Below are 18,572 nucleotides of genomic sequence, written 5' to 3' on the forward strand. Positions count from 1 at the left end.
CTTTACAAGTTACACAAAGGTACTGCAAATGAAGTTATTATTTCTTCCAACAGTAAACAACAATAAGAAATTAAGAATTTGTCATCAAAAAACTCCTTTACAGCAAGACTTTGAAACCTTAACAGTGACTTCTAATCAATCAATGCTCCCATCATTTCTACATAGTTCCTTGAAAGAATGGTCTACAATTTCCTTCTCTACTCATTCCCTATAGACTCTATTAAATTGATTTTTAAATATGAAATTATTAGCATAAATTATTTTGTTTTAAAACTTTATGTAATGTATCATACTGCACAAACCTTACAGCTTGAATTTTTCCTTCAAAGTTATTTGCTAAGTACTCAGCCCAAACAAAGGGCACACCTCAAGTACCCAGCTTGGGTGATAGGGCCCAACAGGACACTTACTACATCAGGCCACACCACCAAGACAAAGAGTCATAACAGTTCTACCTAGTACATAGAAACAAACACAGGGAAGCTGCCAAAATGAGGAGACAAAGAAACATGGTCCAAATGAAAGAACAGATCAAAACTCCAGAAAAAGAGCTGAATGAAATGGAGATGAGCAATCTATCAGATGCAGAGTTCAAAATACTGGTTATAAGGATGCTCAAGGAACTTAGTAAAGACTTTAACAGAATTAAAAGATCCAGTCAGAAACAAAAGGTATATTAACTGAAATAAAGAACAGTTCACAGGGAAACAGTAGAGTGGATGAAGCCAAGAGTCAAATCAATGATTTGGAACATAAAGGAATAAAAAACAGCCAATCAGAACAATAAGAAGGAAAAATTACTCCCCCAAATGAGGATAGTATAAACAGCCACTGGGACAACTTCAAGAGGTCCAACATTCATATCATAGGTGTGTCAGAGGAGAAGAGAAAAAGCAAGAAATTGGAAATCTATTTGAAAGAAATAATGAAAGAATACATCTCTAATTTGGTGAAGGAAATAGACATGCAAGTCCAGGAAGCACAGAGAGTCACAAACAAGATGGATGTAAAGAGGCCCACTCCAAGACACATCGTAATTAAAATGCCAAAGGTTAAAGACAAAGAGAGAATCTTAAAAGCAGCAAGAGAAAAGAAGTTAGTTACCTACAGAAGTTAGTTCCCATAAGACTGTCAACTGATTTCTCAAAAGAAACTTTGCAGGCTGCAAGGGATTGGCCATAAATATTCAAAGTCATGAAAAGCAGGGAACTATGGTCAAGATTTCTCTAATCGGCAAAGCTATCATTTATAATGGAAGGGCAGATAAAGTGCTTCCCCGTTGAGAAAAAACTAAAGGAGTTCATCATCACCAAACCATTATTATATGAAATGTTCAAGGGACTTATTTAAGAAACAGAAGAACAAAACTATGAACAATAAAATGGCAAAAAATACAAATCTACCAACAATTGAATATAAAAAACAAACTAAGCAAACAAGAAGAATAAAAACAGAATCATGGATACAGAGAGTATTTCAATGGTTGCCAGAGGGGGAGAAAAGGTGAACAAGTGAGGGGATTAAGAAGTACAAATAGGTCGTTGCAGAGTGGCCACGGGGATGTAAAGTATAGTATAAGAAATGGAGTAGCCTAAGAACTTACATGCATGACCATGAACCTGAACAACGGGGTGGGAGGGATTGCCCGAAGAAGTGGGGGGTGCTGGGTGAAGGGAGCAAAAGGGGGGCAATCTGGACAACTGTAATAGCATAATCAACAAAATATAATTTTATAAAGTTATTTGTTAAGATTTATACATATCTATAGCTGTCAGTCTAGTCAACTTATTTATTTTCACAGCTCTATAGCAAACATCAGAAAACTTTGTGAAGGGCTGGACAGTCAATATTTTAGGCTTTATGGCCATACACTCCATCACAGCTGCTCACCTCTGCGGCTGTGGCAGGAAAGCAGCTGTAGATATTCAGGAGCCAGCATGGCTATGTGCCAATAGAATGGTGTTTATCAACTCTGAGATTTGAATTTCATGTAATTTTCACATGTCATTTTAAAATGTAAAACCCAAGCTTAGCTCAAAAGTCAAGTAAAATAGGCAGCAAATCAGTTTGGTCCCTGAACCATAGATTGCCACCCCCTAATCTATATCGTTCTGTTACCATGGTTTTTAAATTGGTTTCCTTGTTATTAGATATTAATGCTGAAATTTCTCATGTGATTTTGTACATGATCAATATGTTTTGGCAAATAATTTATTGGGAACTTATAAAAATGTTTATTCTCTAGTTTTAGCGTATGGGATACTATATTTATGTTAGAGTTTGTTAGTATTGTTCACCATATCTTTTATATCATTTCTGATGTTTGCTTGATCATTTCTGATAAGAATATGTATTAAAATTCTATGATTTTAAGGATTTCAGTCTATAATTATATCAGTGTTTGCTTTATGTATTTCAAGGTTATGCAGTCACAAACATACAAATTGAAAAGCATCATATCTCATGATGGATTGTTCCTTTTATTATGATAGAGCATTTAAAATTAGCTGGACACTTGTTGCCTTTAGTTCACTTTTGCCTCATATTCTCAGTAATATGTATTTCAATACCTTTATTTTTCAAGCTTTGTGTGTGGCCTGGTTTTAGGTATGTCACTTGTAAGTAGGGTGACTGTTTTTGAATCACTCTACGGGTAAGTTCAGTCCATCTCTGGTGTGCTGTTTAGGCGCATGTTCCAGACCACCTGGGTCCTAATCCTGCTTTTCCCATTCATCTCTGGCCCTGTGCAATTTCCCTAATCTCTGTATACTTCCTTTTTCTCATCTGTCAGAAAGCTGAAAATAATATTAGCACCTCATCATAGGGTGATTGTGGGGATTGAATAGAATGAAGTTTTTAGAATAAGGCCTGACATGTAGTGAGTACCCAGGAATTGTTAGCTATTTAATTTTGTGTGTGTGTGAAATTGGTGTGTTTGGTCTCATTTCTACCATTATTTTGTGTGTTCTTTGTACTATCTTTTTCCCTTTATTATCTCTTTTCCTATCAATATTCGTTTTTTATTTTCTCTGTATTTGAGTGACCTATATACTGTATTTCTAATAGTTAATAATTATTCTTAAAATTTTACTGCCTTCTTGAGATATATTGATGTATAATTTGATGAGTTTTGACCTATGTATACACCCCTGAAGCCATCAAATTAGTCAATATGTTTGACATTCCCATCACCTTGTTTTAAGTGCAGTATTTCAGATTCTTGGTCTCTTTGGCATCCGTTAATTACAGGGCTTCACTAGCAGCCAAAGTGATTTACACCTCCCGTGCAGTGCAGAGCCCATACTCTGAACCACCTTCTTATCTCTCATACACCGAGCCAATGTTCCCCTACTCTAGGTCAGCCCAGGTCCCAGACAGACAGCGACAGTCTGTCTGTCTATACCCCCTATACCCCCAACCCCGTCAGAATTATTTAAACTAGTCGGTCCTCAGTTGGTTTCTCTGCCCTGTCTTGCCTTTTCCATGAAAACACCAGTAAAAGGTCTGGCCTAGGCTTTCTGCTCCTCCTCCTGCCTCCTGACCAAACCTGGTGATTCTCCACATGGCCCTGTGTGGCCTGGCATGCCCTTTTCTCTTGATAAATGTAATAAATTCTTCTTTCAGTGGCATTGGCCTGTCTGTGTTATCACGCAGTCATTCCATAAATTAAAATCCTGCTGGTATGAATTGATAAAATGCCTAAAAATGTTCTCATGTTTCCTGGTAATCTCTCTCTTTTCATTTCTCCTCCCCCATTCCCTAGGCAAGCACTGATCTATTTTCTGCCAATATAAATTAACTTAATTTTTTAGAATTTTGTGTAGTATTCCTTCACTTGAATTCTTTGATTCAGGAAATGGTTTTGAATTTATTCTTGTCATTGTGTCATTTCCAGTTTGCAGCTATTATAAATAAAACTGCTATGGACATTCATGTACAAGTTTTCACATGGAAATATACCTTCATTTTCTTGAGCAAATACCTAGGAGATAAATAAATGTGTTACATAGTGGATGTAGAGTTAACTTTCAAAGAAACGACAATTTTCCAAAGGGATTGTTCCATTTTACCTTACCACCTTCAATGTACGAGGGTTCCGGTTACTCTGCAATCCTCACCAATACCTGGTCTGGTCAGTGTTTTTAATTTTAGCCATTTCCGTATTGATGTCTTACTATAACTATGTATTGCCTTAGTTATAGCTATTAAATTAAAAAGTAGTTATTTCTACAGCTTATAATTAAAGGAACACCTTGAGAATATCATATTTGTACTCATTATTTTTTCCTCCACGTTTTTCCTGGAGGAAAATCCAGGAAATGAGTGGTAAATTCCCTTAGTCTTATGTATCTTTATCTTATTCTGTCTAGAATGATAGTGTAGCTGGTACTAAGTTACTCTGAAGATACTGCCTTCTGGCCTCTATTGTTACTGATAAGAAGTCTCCTGTTGGTCTACGGTCATTCTTTTACAGGAGAATGTGTCTCTTCTTTCTGGTAGCTTTTAAGATTATCTTTCTATTTCTCACACTCTGCAGCTTCACTGTGATGTGTCTGTATGTTCATGTATCTTTACACTGCTCCTGACATCTAACGCTTTTCTGATATGAGAATTCTCTTTGATTCTGCAAAATCCTCACTTATTTTTCTTCAGATATTGCTTCTCTAACTATTCCTTCAATATTTTTTTCTTCTGGAACTCCTATTAAACAGATTATGGAGTTGCTTAATTTGTCTTCTATTTCTTTCTTTTTTCTTTTTTTTTATTGTTATTTAGGTACAGTTGTCTCCATTTTCACCCCACCACACCCCCTGCCCCGCCCACCCCCACCTCCCACTCTCAAACCTACCCCCTTTGGCTTTGTCCATGTATCTTTTCTTTTATATGGGTTCCTTGATGACCCTTCCCCTATTTTCCCCCATTATCTCTCTCCCCCTCCTCTCTAGTTACTGTCAGTTTGTTCTTTGTTTCAATGTTTCTGGTTCTACTTTGTTTGCTTGTTTTGTTGATTAGGTTCCACTTATAGGTGAGATCCTGTGGTATTTGTCTTTCACCACCTGGCTTATTTCATTTACCATAATGAAATGGTTTTTCCAGTTCCATCCATGCTGTCTTGAAGGGTAGGAGTTCCTTCTTTCTTTCTGCGGCACAGTATTTCATTGTGTAAATGTACCACAGTTTTTTTATCCACTCATTTACTGACAGGCACTTAGGTTACTTCCAGCACTTGGCTATTATAAATTGTGCTATGAACATTGAGGTATATAGGTTCTTTTGAATTGGTGATTCAGAATTCTTAGGGCATAATCCCAGCAGTGGAATTGCTGGGTCAAAAGGCAGTTCCATTTTTAGTTTTCTGAGGAAACATACTGTTTTCCACAGTGGCTGCACCAGTCTGCATTCCCACCAACAGTGCAGTAGGGTTCCCTTTTCTCCACAACTTCTCCAACACGTGTTTGTTGGTTTATTTATGATGGCCATTCTAACCAGTGTGAAGTTCTATCTCATTGTGGTTTTAATTGGCAACTCTCTGATGGCTAGTGATGCTTAGTATCCTTTCGTATGTCTCTGGGCCCTCTGTATGTCCTCCTTGGAGAAGTGTCTGTTCAGGTCCTTTGCCCAATTTGTAATTGGGTTGTTTGTCTTCCTGGAGTAGAGTCCTTTAATTTGTTTTTAACATATTTTAATTATTTGTCTTTTTGTATTGCACTTTGGGTAAATTCTTCAACATTAGCATTCACTAATTATGTATTTAACCATGTCCAGTTGAGTGAGTTTTTGAAAACAGAAAGTTATATCTTATTCAGTTTTTATAAGCCCAAACAGGCCTAGTCCAGTGGCTTTTATATAGAAAGTATACAAAAAAGTATTTGCTGATTAAGCAAATATAGAAAACATCTTACATATTATTTCTTCTGTATAGATATATAACTTTATTAATATATAAATATCACATTTCCATAGAACAAAAATATGTCACATTAAAAATTTGCATAAAGTAGCACATTATTATATTATATCCTGTCAATGCAAAAAGACTTTTATATAATGTTAGAATGCTCTTTTCTGGTGATTCAGTTTTAAGGGTACCCAAGTCTTGTTTTCCTCTTTTTGGGAAAGCATTTGGGATCTTCTGGCAGAACTCTTGGGTTATGGACATTTCAGAGAGCTCTAAATATTGGATCAGTTTATTTTTTTATATCTTTCATTATTCTTTATGTTGTAATTTTATGGTGAGAAAATCCTGGACTAGTCCAAATGTGAGAACGTTCTCTGCTTTGCTCCCAGTGCTCTGTTTGCTGGTGCTGAGCATTCTGTGTCACACGGAGCGGCACCTGGAACTCTGTCAGTAGTCTGCTCTGAACACAAGCCATGCCCTCTTTAGTGGAAAGACACACTGAAGAAGTTTTCCCCATCACTCACACCAGACAAACCCTTCTCTCAATTTCTTCCAGCTATTAATGTAATCTGAAGTGCATTTATTAGGTCAGGACTCCCAAGGTGCACAAGGAAACATGCTAGAACCCTTTCAACATGTAAGGGTGTTGGGTTGACTGACACAACCAGTTGAACCAGTAAGATCCCATAAAATGGTTATAGCTGGAGGAGTCTAATGATCAGAAAGGGATACCAGCTGATCTGTGGAAGAGCTTCCCAACGATGGGTGCAGCTCTCAACCGTATTGTATCTTCTCTGCAGAAAAGTGGAACATTGATCAACTCTTTAATTGCTGCTTTGACTATTGGTGGGCAACAGCTGTTCTCCTCTTTCACATTCAGATGTCCCTGTCAGGTTGGGAAAAACTTCTATTATGGTTCTGCTTTCCTAGTCATCCCTGCCCTGATCCTTCTGGTTGCTGGCTATGCTCTGAGAAGCCAAATGTGGACAATTTCCAACGAATACTGCTGCAAATGTGCCCCTCCACACCGAAGAATCAGCCTCCTGGAGCGCAAGCTGGCATGCCTTAGGTTCTGCAACATCACCGGGAGGGCACTCATTGCTCCATTGACGTGGCTGGTGACGACCCTGATGACAGGCACGTACTATGAATGTGCAGCAAGTGAATTTGTATCTGTGGACCATTACCCAGTGTTTGACAACATCAATGCCAGCAAACGGGAAGAGATCTTAGCTGGGTTTCCATGTTGCACATCAGCTCCACCTGACATGAACCTGGTAAGAGATGAGGTATCTCTTCTGCACAGATACCAGTCACAAGTAAGTTCTTGATTTCTTTTTCTGTCCTTCCCCATATTAACTACAGTCTGCACTCCCTGGAATCATTTCACATTCCTGCTGCTTGTCATATTGTCTGATTATAGAACACAAACTAGATGCCGTTCATCAAAATGATTTCTACTGAGCAGCTATATCAATATAGTTAGGACATTGGGCTTTGGAATCACAGACCGAGGTTTAAGTCTTTCTTTGCTCTTTATTAACCTGCAAAACCTTCAGCAACTTATGTAACTAACCCATGTTTCAGTTTTCTCAGCTGTAAAATGGGAATATTAATGGGCTCTACCACATAGGGCTGCTGTGAGGAGTAAATGAGCTAATATATCGAGAGTACTCAGCACTGTGTCCAGAAGTTATGTATATAAAAATAATGAATTTTGGATTATGTTATTAAACTTAATATTACCATATTACTAAATTTCACCTTGCCACATACATATTCTTAAAATGAATTTTTATAAATTAAAATATACAAAATTACAGTAAGCTTAAATATAATTAGAAATAAACTCCAATGGTGGTTTTAAATTGTGTCCTTAGACAGGTTTGTGTGAGGAGTGGGCTGACTGAGGGAGGCTGGGGGAGGCCTGAACCCAATACACTTACGAGTTCAATAGGGGGTCATTGGCTTTCCTCAGTTTCTCCAAAAGATGTAGGGAAAAAAAAACAAATTTTCAAACCACTGCCATAGAGTAAAAATGTTATTTTTAAGCCACTTATTATAAAAACATTTTTGACCCATTACTTTTCAGTTATTAAAATTTAGAAGTGCTAATAATATTTAGCTGAAAAAATACTGTCAGCTCACAGAATACTGCAGCGTTGCCTATGGCCCAGTTTAAGCAAAATGAGAAATCCCATTAAGGTAGGCTTTGTCTCAACCTTTTTATACTAGCCCTAAAATTCAGGCAGAGGAGCTCTGTGAATGTAGGGGAAAAGTTAAGTAGTCAATGGAGAGATTTTAACTTTAAAAATATCCTTGCTTAAGAAAAACTAAGAGGTAATATGCAATGGTAACATTTTCTTAAGGTTAAAATAAAATGCCTTATTTGATGATACACAGACTTCCATGAAAGGATGTTTTTGCAGTTTTGATTGCTCTCTGCAAGTGGAATTTTGTTTTGGTGACAACAAAACTAATATTTATTTAGTTGCTCATCATATAGCATATATTTCATATCTTAACTCCAGTCCTCATAATCTTATGGGACAGATATAAGCAGTCCTATTTTAGAGATGAGGAAACAAAAAGCTCAAAGAGTTTATGTAACTTTCTTAAGTTCACAGAGCTAATAAAGGGCCCCTTGAAAACATCATGCTGTTTCCATTTCATCAGGGCCTTCTGTAGTTACCTTAAACATCAGTCTCACTTGAGAAACACACACTGTCTTTCAGTAGAACTCCTCTGGGTTGACCACAAGATCAAATTCAAATTCCTTCTCTACCCACACCTCATTCTCAAATATCTTCCTGATCTTTGTTTCACTTCATTTTTATCTGCTTTCTACCCCGAGGCTAAAATTATTTTTCTAAATGCAAATTGTGATGAGCCTTCCCTCACACACTCCACACAATGTCCTTCAATGATTTCCTACCAGCCCAAGTACAAATCCAAATTCTTGGCATGACATACTAGACCTTCAATATCTGGCCCCTGACTACTTTTCCACATGACTCCTAGGACCCTGTGAATCCAAATTTCTTGAGGTTTTCCAAACTCTTTATGTTCTTAGTTTTCTGTCTCTTTGGAACTCTCCTCAACTTTTTGCATTCTGTTGAATTCCTCTTTAGTAATTTTAGTGTGAGTGTTATTTGCTCTGAGAAGTATTCCCTGATACTCTTCTCCTTTAAACAAGTTCATTTCTCTTCCACTGTGCTCCCTCAGGCCTGAATTTACATGTATCAAAAATTACCATATTTTACCATATTTCCTGGCTTGCTCTTTTGTTTTCCTCTTAAGGTTTAAAGACTGTGGAAAGAATGCATGTATCTTAAATTATGCACATCTGAGTCTCCACAACCAAGCACCATGCACAGCACATGGTAGCCATCAACCTGGGGCTCCATAAATGATAGTTGATGAATTTATGGGCATCTAAGATGGCCTTCCTCCACCTTGCCAGCCTCCATTTAGTTTAATTGTGATGTGTATCACCTTGTAGGATTTAGCCTCTACAGAGTGCTGCTATGCCCCAGTGCACACACTGGCAATTCCAGGCCTGTCAGTGAACCACAAACTGTGGAAGAGATGTCCACCTCCCGGACTGTGGCTGCCTACTGCTGGCTTCCCTAAATGTGTGAAACTTGTGTCTCTCACTTTATATAATGACTGCTGAATATTGGGAAAAAAGAAGGAAAATTAAAAGGAAATCAAAGGATTGTAAGAGTAGAAAACATCCATTCACATCAGTCTTTAATGGTGGAAACTAAACACTTGCAAATAAAATCTAGTTCATTTTCCTTTCAAAGTACATTTCAAAAAAGCCATAAAACAGTCAGCAAATGACTATTTGAAGGGGAAGGAAATGAAAAGGAAAACAATAAGGTGTTATATATTTAGAGAAATAAGAGTCTGCCCACTGACTTCCTTCTTTGGTCATAAAAAATAAAAGGAAAGAGCAACTCAGGAAGAAATATTAATGAGTACTTGTTGGCATATCATTGAAGGTGCCTTAGGAGGCTACCATTATTATCTATCATATCATCATTTTCATCACCATCATTATCAAATACTTAGTAAGTCCTCAGACAATGCATGGGCCTGTACATGATGGTTGAAAACTAAGAATGGCCTAAAAGCAAAGCACATACTTTGTGTCCCTTTATGCGTGGGTAATTTGTGGGCTATAGCGTCTGCTACTTCAAGGACAATACTTAGAATCCATTCAACGTTAACTGAGCAAAGTCCCTTGTAATCCAAAAATGAAGTTTAAATGATTGGGCCTATACCTGCATCACACTCATATCCGTATCAAATGGTCAGCACCTTGTTAATGTGTTAAAAACTACAAAAACATATATCTTGTCCACAATTTAGTTCTCAATTTTGAAGGAATCCTTCTGACCATGGCTGTTTTTTGAATAATCGATGCATGGATGTTTTCTGTTTTCCTTTGAAATAATTATATTAAGATGCTGGGCTGGATTTTGATCACCTTGGCAAGCATCACTGCCCTGGTCTCCTGCTGTGTGGTCAGGTGCTGCTCGCCCCTCACCTCTCTGCAGCACTGCTACTGGACCAACCACCTGCACCACGAGAGGGAGCTCTTCGAACAAGCTGCTGAGCAGCACTCGCGCCTCCTCATCCTGCAGCGCATCAAGAAACTATTTGGCTTTGTTCCTGGGAGTGAAGATGTGAAGCACGTACGTATTCCTTCGTGTCAGGACTGGAAAGATATTTCAGCACCCAGTCTTCTCTGTTTGGGTAAAGACTTGCAAGGTCACTATAGCTTCCTTGGGGACCAGGAACATGAAGATGAGGTTAATGAAGAAAGCAAATCAAGAGGTATTGAATTAAAACCTTGATTATAGCAGCTTCCACAATTCAGGTTGCTTGACACATACTCTGTTCTTCCGATAATTGAGTTTCAATGTAATTTCTTCATCTTTTTCTCTCTCTTCTAATATTTGTTTGCATAAGTCCATTCAAAATGCTACTTCCAAAATCAGTTTGTCCGATAATTGCGCCAAGCTCCCTCTTTGAAATTTCATTGATGTTCTGGTAATGCCTATATTGGTCTTACTAAAACAATATGGAATTTGGAGTCCTATCAACATTTAAATCTTGGTTCTGTTACTTACTAGTTGTGCAAAGATTAATATTTTTGAGTGCCATTTTGTTGTCTGCACATAGTAGCTACTTCATGGCGCTGCTGTGAGGATCAAACATGGCAATAGAAACAAAGTGCTCTCCAGAGGGCCTTCCATGAAATAAGTGCTAACAGTTACCCTTTCCTTCCTTGTTGCACTCTGTGTCTTGTATCGCTATTTTCCCTGCCTGTAATTTCTGGTTTTCTTTTTTTTTTTTCCTACCTCTATATTCAGAAACTTCACTACTTCTCTCTCCAAGCTTACCTCTCTGACCTTCTGGATACCAGGATAAAAAGCCCTTTCAAGGCTGGCGACATGTATGGGAGAAGCCCATTGAAGGTCTTGAGTCATGCTGCTATAACCAGGGAAAGATGATGCATTATTGTATCATCATTAGTGTCATAAGTGTTCTTTGTAGCACCTCCATAGTGGGAGCACTTTTATAGCAATGACACATAAAGCTTCCCCTCTGTGCTCCACTACAGAGACACCATCTGTGTTTTTTCATGATCAAATTGCACCTTTGCACTAAAGGTCTATTTGGGGAGACAAGGCTGCAAACTATATTTGTATATTCACTGTCTAGAACTCCAGAAGGGGAGACCTGCCTGACTTTTCTCTGCATGACTTTGCACTTCTAAGGTTTGACAGCTTTCTAGTTTATATTGATTATTTCTGATATATGTAGTGTTTTGTGCCTGATTTTTGCCACATTAAAGTAAGCAACTGGTTCATTGGACAAAATAAACAAAATGAGAGCTTTTATTTTTTTTTTAAACCAAAACAATGACTGCTTACTGGGCAATGGACCAATTGCCAAAAGTCAAGCTGACTTTCAAGATTCACTTTCAGGAACACCTGGCAACTTAACTATCTGAAAATCAATTACTTGGTAATCTAATTTTACATAATCATGAAAATAAGAGTATATTTTGTGTGAAATTATAGGTCCCTCAAACTTAATAGAAGCAAATAGAAAATAAATTTTGAGGGAACCAATTTTTGTTTTAACCAACAAGAGATGCACAGTATAGTGAACTGCTAGGACAGGAGACTGGTCCCTCCTCCCCATCTCTTAATGGGCAGCTCAGTCTTTCTGAGGCTCAGTTTCTTCGTCTATAAAATAGGGATAATGAGACCTTACCTGCTGGAAGGCAAAGAAATGAGCAGATGAATTCTTGAGGTCCTTTCTATATCTAATAAGATTTTTATGTTTATGTTTATATGTATACAGGTCAATATGTATACAATTTCTGGAATAGTAGTAGGCCAGGTTGTTTCTACTGGAAGAAAAACATCCTTGATTTGATTCTTAGTTTTCTCTAAAGACATTTGCTGGCATTCCACTTTTTACAAGTGGCCAAGGAAAGTCACTCCACTTTGTCACCTAACTCTATGTACAGTACTTATGTGACATTACAAGAGGGATCTTTAAAAAGTAGAAGTAAGTGTGGAAGGTAAGTAGGTCCTTGTTTGGCTCTGGTATAAATGAGCCATGTAAATGATCACATCCACTTTGTTCACTACGCTGTCCTCCAACTCTGAAATTCTATGGCTCCATTTCTCTGAAAAATTTTGAAATTCCTCTATATTGAGACACACTACTTAAAGCAACACTTTACATCATGCTCAGAATCATTTTAATAGTTTTCAAGGACTGTACCAAAGTAAATACTCTTCAGTAAGATTTTCAGGTTACAGCAAAATGAAAGTGTTTGAAATTCAAGTGTTATATTATCAAAAAGAAGGTAGCAGTTGTTTATATACTAACACCAGGAAACTTTCCTTCCACTAGCTTCTGGGAGCCCTTTCTATAAGAAACTCTTTCAGAGTATGAAATACACAACTTATATTTTGAGCCACTTAATCACGATCTTCTGCCATAGCTTTGTAGCACAGAATTGCTAAGTATTCTTTGACCTCTCCACGTGGCTTCATAGGTTTTTATACCATCAGTGAATATTAAATGGTACACATTCTTGAGATTTAATTGTATGTATCCATTTTAAATTAAATAAGTTAAGTTCCCTAACAGACTCATAGACATGAAATCAGAGTCTGGTTACCAAAAGGAGTGGGGGCTGGCTGGGTGGGGGTGTTGAAGAGCTGGGTGAAAAAGGTGAAGGGACTAAGTAGTACAGATTTATGGTCACAAAATAGTCACAGGGATATATAGTTCAGCATAGGGAATATAGTCAATAATATTTTAATAACTATGTGTAGTGGCAGGTGGGTACTGGAAATATCAGGGGGACCACTTTGTGAAGTATATGGTTGTCTACCCACAATGCTGTACACCCAGAACTAACATAAAATAATATTGAATGTAAATTGTAATTGAAAAAAATAATAAATTCACAAATGTTTTTTGTCCAGAGTATTCTTTTGTTTGATAATCATCTAGACAAAATTTTTTCCATTAGTAATACTGTACTTTTTCCTCTTTATGTTTAATGGATTTATGTAACTTTAAAACATAATTGAATCAATTAAGCACTAATGCTCCCTTATACGTTGTTACCAAACTTTGATTACTACATCAAATGCTGTGGCCTGGTATCACACAGACTTGCTCATTTTTTACTACAACTTTTTCCATTCCCTGACCCCCCACAATTTAATTTTTAAGTTACCTCCTTTCCAGGAGACAAATACAACTCCACTGTTTAGATGTGTTTTACTTGGCTTTCTTTGTTTTTGTTTTGTTTTGTTTTTTGTATTGTAGAATTATATTTATACTCATCATCTTCTTTTTCTCCTTTCTCTGTGCTCGATTGCCAATTCCATTTTTAAAAATTTCTAAAGCACTATTATAGTAAGGAACAGCAATATGACTTTACAAATGTTTTCTTGCATTCTGTTTTTAGCACAGAGGGATATCCCATTTACCTTAAAACTTTGAAATGTCGTGGCCAACCAAAAGCCTTCCAACTGCAAGACTAAATAGCTACTAGTTACCTCAAAATATAAAGTATGGATATATAATTTTAGCTTCTAAGTAAGCCTATCAGAATTTAGCACTGGTCCCAAAAGAGCAGACTGTCTTCAGAATAGCTACACAACTGGCTCCTTGCTCTATGGGACATAAATCTATAACTGTGATCCATGGACCAAAGAACAGTGGATGTTATATTTCCAGAGAGACAAACCACATTAGTCTTGACTCGAATTACTTTTCTGTACTAAACACCAAGTACAGTTCTCTAATCTCAGTACACCAGAACACCAGTAAGAAATGGGTTTCATGTATTGTGTCCTCTGCTGTTCCCGAAAGGTCCAAACAGGTGGCCGCACCCACCTGTAGCAGTGATGGAAGTAGCAGTAAAAATAATATGGTGTTTATTATCATATGCCAGTTACTTGAACCAAATTATTCCACTTACTACTTATAAGAAACTAGTATGCAGATTCACATATTGTAAAATGAATTTCCTGAAATAACATTAGATAATAACAGAAAATGTGAAGGAACTTTGTGTAAAGTCTTAGACAAATGAAATGCTTTCCTATTGAGATGTTTCATTACATAACTAGTAAATCATGGAATCCAGGCCTACCTGACCCCAATAAAATAAGTTCCCCCATTTCACTGAGGAGGTCACTGAGGTATAGAGAAGTCCATCAGTTCGCCAAAGGTCACATACCTATAGGTGATGGAGCCAGAATCCAATCCCTGTAGTGTGATGTCTGACCCGGTACTCCACTGCAATACAGTGACAGGAGGCAGATTATAAAAGTTCCAGGGCCTTGTAGGTATTGGGAAAATTCTCCTCCTACTCCTGTCAATGAATAGCTAAAACGTCTTGAGTTCCAACAATAAGATGCCATATCGCATCTGAATCCCTCTTTTTCCACTTCCACTATTACTGCACATATAAGGGCTTCCCTTTGAGGTACTGTGATTCCTAGCAAAGTGACTTTTCCATGCTCACTGAGGTACAGCCTTGGATCAGGGCTACACAACAGCCAGTGGCACTGATTCTATCGGCCACAGACAGGTGTGACCAGGAAGCTTGGTCTTCTCTTTCTTATTCAGGGCATGGCAGAACACCACAATAATCCATCCACTTGTTTCCAGTAGCGCATAGTTATGAAGGGTCAAAAGAAGATCAGGAAATTACACTCTGTCATCAGCCATATGGTCTTATACAAGTCAATACCTCTGGGACTTTAATTACCCCTTAGAAGAGACAGGGGAGGGCGATTAAGTTGTGGGACTGGGTGTACCGAGTCATGAACTCCTTTGAAGAGCCAATCTGGAGAAAGCTCTTCTGAGGAAATACCCAGAAAAACTGCGCACACACAGACATAGGCCCATGCACCTCAGAATTTGCATGCTGTGGTGGACTAAATACTGGCTTTCCTGAAGATGTTCATGTTCCAGTCCCTGGAACTTGTGAACATTACCTTTTATTTTATATGGCAGAGGCATTGCAGACATGAAGTTAAGGTTCTTGAGATGGGAACATTACCCTGGACTATCCTGGTCGGCCCGATATAATCACAAGAATCCTTATAGGTGGGTCGAGGGAGAAATCAGTGTCAGAGAGAAGGCAAAGTGGCAACAGAAGAGGAGTGTCAAGGACTGTGAGAGTGATGCCTGGAAAATTAGTAATGGCTGTGAAGATGGAGCAGGTCACAGGCCAAACCAAGGAAATGGATTCTCCCCTGCAACCTCCACAAGAAACACCCAGTAAGAAAGGGGTGGAGGGCAAGAAGAAGGGAGGGAGAGAGGGAGAGAGGAGAGAGGAGAGAGAGAGAATATGAATGGGAATAAACATAAATAATTATAGTGCAATTGTAGGTTCCAAAGGAAAGTAAAGGGGTGCATACTAGTGAGAAAAGGTGGTTAAGTAGAATATCGGGGTAGCCTCATCAACAGTTACATTTGAGGAAAGACCTGAAGGAGGGGAGGGGAAGCAATTTGGGTATGAGAGGAAGAGCACTGCAGAGGGAACAGAAAGTGCAAAGGCCTTAGGAGAACCTGTTTTGTATGTTGGAGCAACAGCAAGGAAGCTAGTGCGGTAGAGCAAAGAATAGGTGGCAGGGCAATAGGAGGTAAGGTCAGAGAGGGAACAAGAGCTGGGTGAGTGTCAGGGAGCCAGATGCTATGGAACCTATATTGTAAAGATGTGATTTTAATCTGAGATAGGTGGAGCAGTTAGGAGCAAAGGAGTGATGTGACCTGACTTACAGTGCATCCATTTTGATAGGTCATTTTTATCGGTTAGGAAAATTTTTTAAATTTTTATTTTTAAAAATTTATTTAAAGAGCCCTGACCAGTGTAGCTCAGTGGATTGAGCGTGGGCTGCGAACCAAAGCATCCCAGGTTCAATTCCCAGTCAGGACACATGCCTGGGTTGCAGGCCATGGCCCCCAGCAACTGCACATTGATGTTTCTCTCTCTCTTTCTCCCTCCCTTCCCTCTCTAAAAATAAATAAAATCTTTAAAAAATTTTATTTAAAGATGTTACCAACTTTCTTGCTCATTCTATTATCCTCACCTGTCATTTTGGCCTCAAACCATCTTTGACTCCTCTCTTTCTTACAACCCACATCGAACCCTGACACACCTCTATTTTCCAAGTATATCCAGTACTTGGTCAGTATCTCACCACCTTGACTCATAAAGCTCTGGTCCAAGCCATCATCTTTTGCTTGGATTATTACCATAGACTCCTAATTGGTCTTCTTACTTTCAGGCTTTGTCCCCATTACATATACTTTACACTTAGTAGCTAAAGTAATGTAGGCAGACTGTCATTCTTCCAGCTAAACCCTCCAATGACCTGCAACCAGTTCACTGTGCACCAGCCATACCGGCTTCCAAAATATCGAGTGGCCTCTCAGTTTTGGAACTTCACGTTGTTCCCTCTGCCCAAAAGCCCTTTACCCAGTAACAACTCTGATCTAAGGATATCCAGGAAAATAAACCCCTTGTATTTGCAAGTAAGTTACTTCATGTATTTTATTTGATTCTATCTTCAGAATCTCTGCTTCTTTCCTCAAAGTTTAAAAGAATGCCCCAATCAACCCTTAATACATTAGTGTTGGGAACTGCCCTGCCTGATACCAGAAGCTATACCCCTGCCCCCCCCCCCCCCCACCAAGGCTAAGGCTGAGGGAGTGGCCTGGGACCCTAAGCCAGCAAGGAGACAAAAGCTTATCTTCCTGGCAGGAATGCTGCTTGTGCTGCTTCACTCATAACTGAACCCCAATGCTTGGTCGGTTAGCCAATGATGGCTAAGATTCCCCAAGGGGGGAACGATCTAAGACAGGCACGATCACGTGGGAGGCCCCCAAGGAAGGATTTTGGGGGCTATGGCAAAAGGGGGTGACGGACTCTTGACCTTTGGCTCGACAAAGCCCGAGTCCTCCTGCTCTGCAAGAAAATCTCTTAATCTCTTGGTTGCTTTAGTTCCCTTGCTCCACCTAAGCCTGAAACAATGACAGAGGGTGGTGCAGCCCTGTGCTGGAAAGGGCGGGTTCCCTAGGGTGATCAAACCTGAGAAAGAATATGTAAAATCCTGTGAAACCTGCTTTGTTTAAAATGCTCCCAATTAAATGATAAGGGTCCAAGCAAGAAGTGAGTTTGTTCCCCAGTTTTACAGCTCTTTGACCCTGACTCAAAATAGGCCCTCAGACTTCCTTGCTACCTATTGTTTGATCCTTACTTCCTAACAATGAGTAATGAGCTTTTACCTGAATTCCTATGCAAACGAAACCAATAAAACGCCTCTCTGGAGGGGGAAACGGGGCACTCTCCCCATGGTGGGGGGGGGGGGGGGGCTGGCCATTTTGTTCCTACTTCCCCAGAGGACCTGGTTGTCTCTGTGTATGTTTTTAGCATGTTTCCATGAACATCCACAGCCGAAATGGATACTGCTGGCCAGTATCCACCACACATTAGGGTGTAGAAAGGCACCTGATTATGTTTTAACATATTCCTGTTATAAGTGAGTAATACTTCCTAATACAGGGTCAAGATGCTTTCTGGTCCATGGGACATCACCATTTTAGAATGATGACAGAAACACTTGAGAGCACCATTAGGGACCTTCTTATTAAAAACTGTTTCCCCCACTACACAGGTGAAACCAGCTTTAATACAGAAAACAAAACAAAGAAAAATATTGTAAGTGTAAAAAAATCTCCTAATGGAGTATTTTCCTACATTTCCCGTTTATTTTTACTTAACCATATTAAGTCAAACACATTATACACATAAATAATTCTTTAAGAATTTCCTCATAAGAGTATGTTTATTTAGCCATTTGCTTAGATTTTGCCATTACAGTTCAAAAATTTTCTTTGTAACTGATGAGATGAACATGAAGATAACAGAAGTATATATTTTAAATACAATCCTCAGTTTTATTCTCCCAAGTCAAAGGTTCTGAACATTTTTCAGAGTACAGATACTTTTACCTTGCTTATCAAAACTGTTATGGAAATCTACACAACCCCTTCATTAATTCATAGAAATACGCAATCACAGACATCTTTAAATCTATATCCAGCT

General features: G+C 38.5%; 1 protein-coding gene across 1 annotated transcript; it reads left to right on the forward strand.

Moving 5' to 3' along the window:
- Window positions 1-6,561: 6,561 nt before the first annotated feature.
- Window positions 6,562-11,164, forward strand: CALHM4 (calcium homeostasis modulator family member 4). The gene is made up of 2 exons (XM_028509627.2): window positions 6,562-7,218; window positions 10,372-11,164. Exons 1-2 carry the CDS (start codon window positions 6,661-6,663, stop codon window positions 10,762-10,764), a joined length of 951 nt encoding a protein of 316 aa, XP_028365428.1. The 5' UTR covers window positions 6,562-6,660; the 3' UTR covers window positions 10,765-11,164.
- Window positions 11,165-18,572: the final 7,408 nt, after the last annotated feature.

This window comes from Phyllostomus discolor, chromosome 4 (assembly GCF_004126475.2).
Source record: "Phyllostomus discolor isolate MPI-MPIP mPhyDis1 chromosome 4, mPhyDis1.pri.v3, whole genome shotgun sequence".
Classification (NCBI taxonomy): domain Eukaryota; kingdom Metazoa; phylum Chordata; class Mammalia; order Chiroptera; family Phyllostomidae; genus Phyllostomus; species Phyllostomus discolor.

Excerpts from the sequence above, each read along its gene's own strand:
- CALHM4 (XM_028509627.2), top strand. The coding sequence starts at position 6,661 with ATGGGTGCAGCTCTCAACCGTATTGTATCTTCTCTGCAGAAAAGTGGA. Across the intron at positions 7,219-10,371 it reads TGCACAGATACCAGTCACAA|ATGCTGGGCTGGATTTTGAT; the intron begins GTAAGTTCTTGA and ends AATTATATTAAG.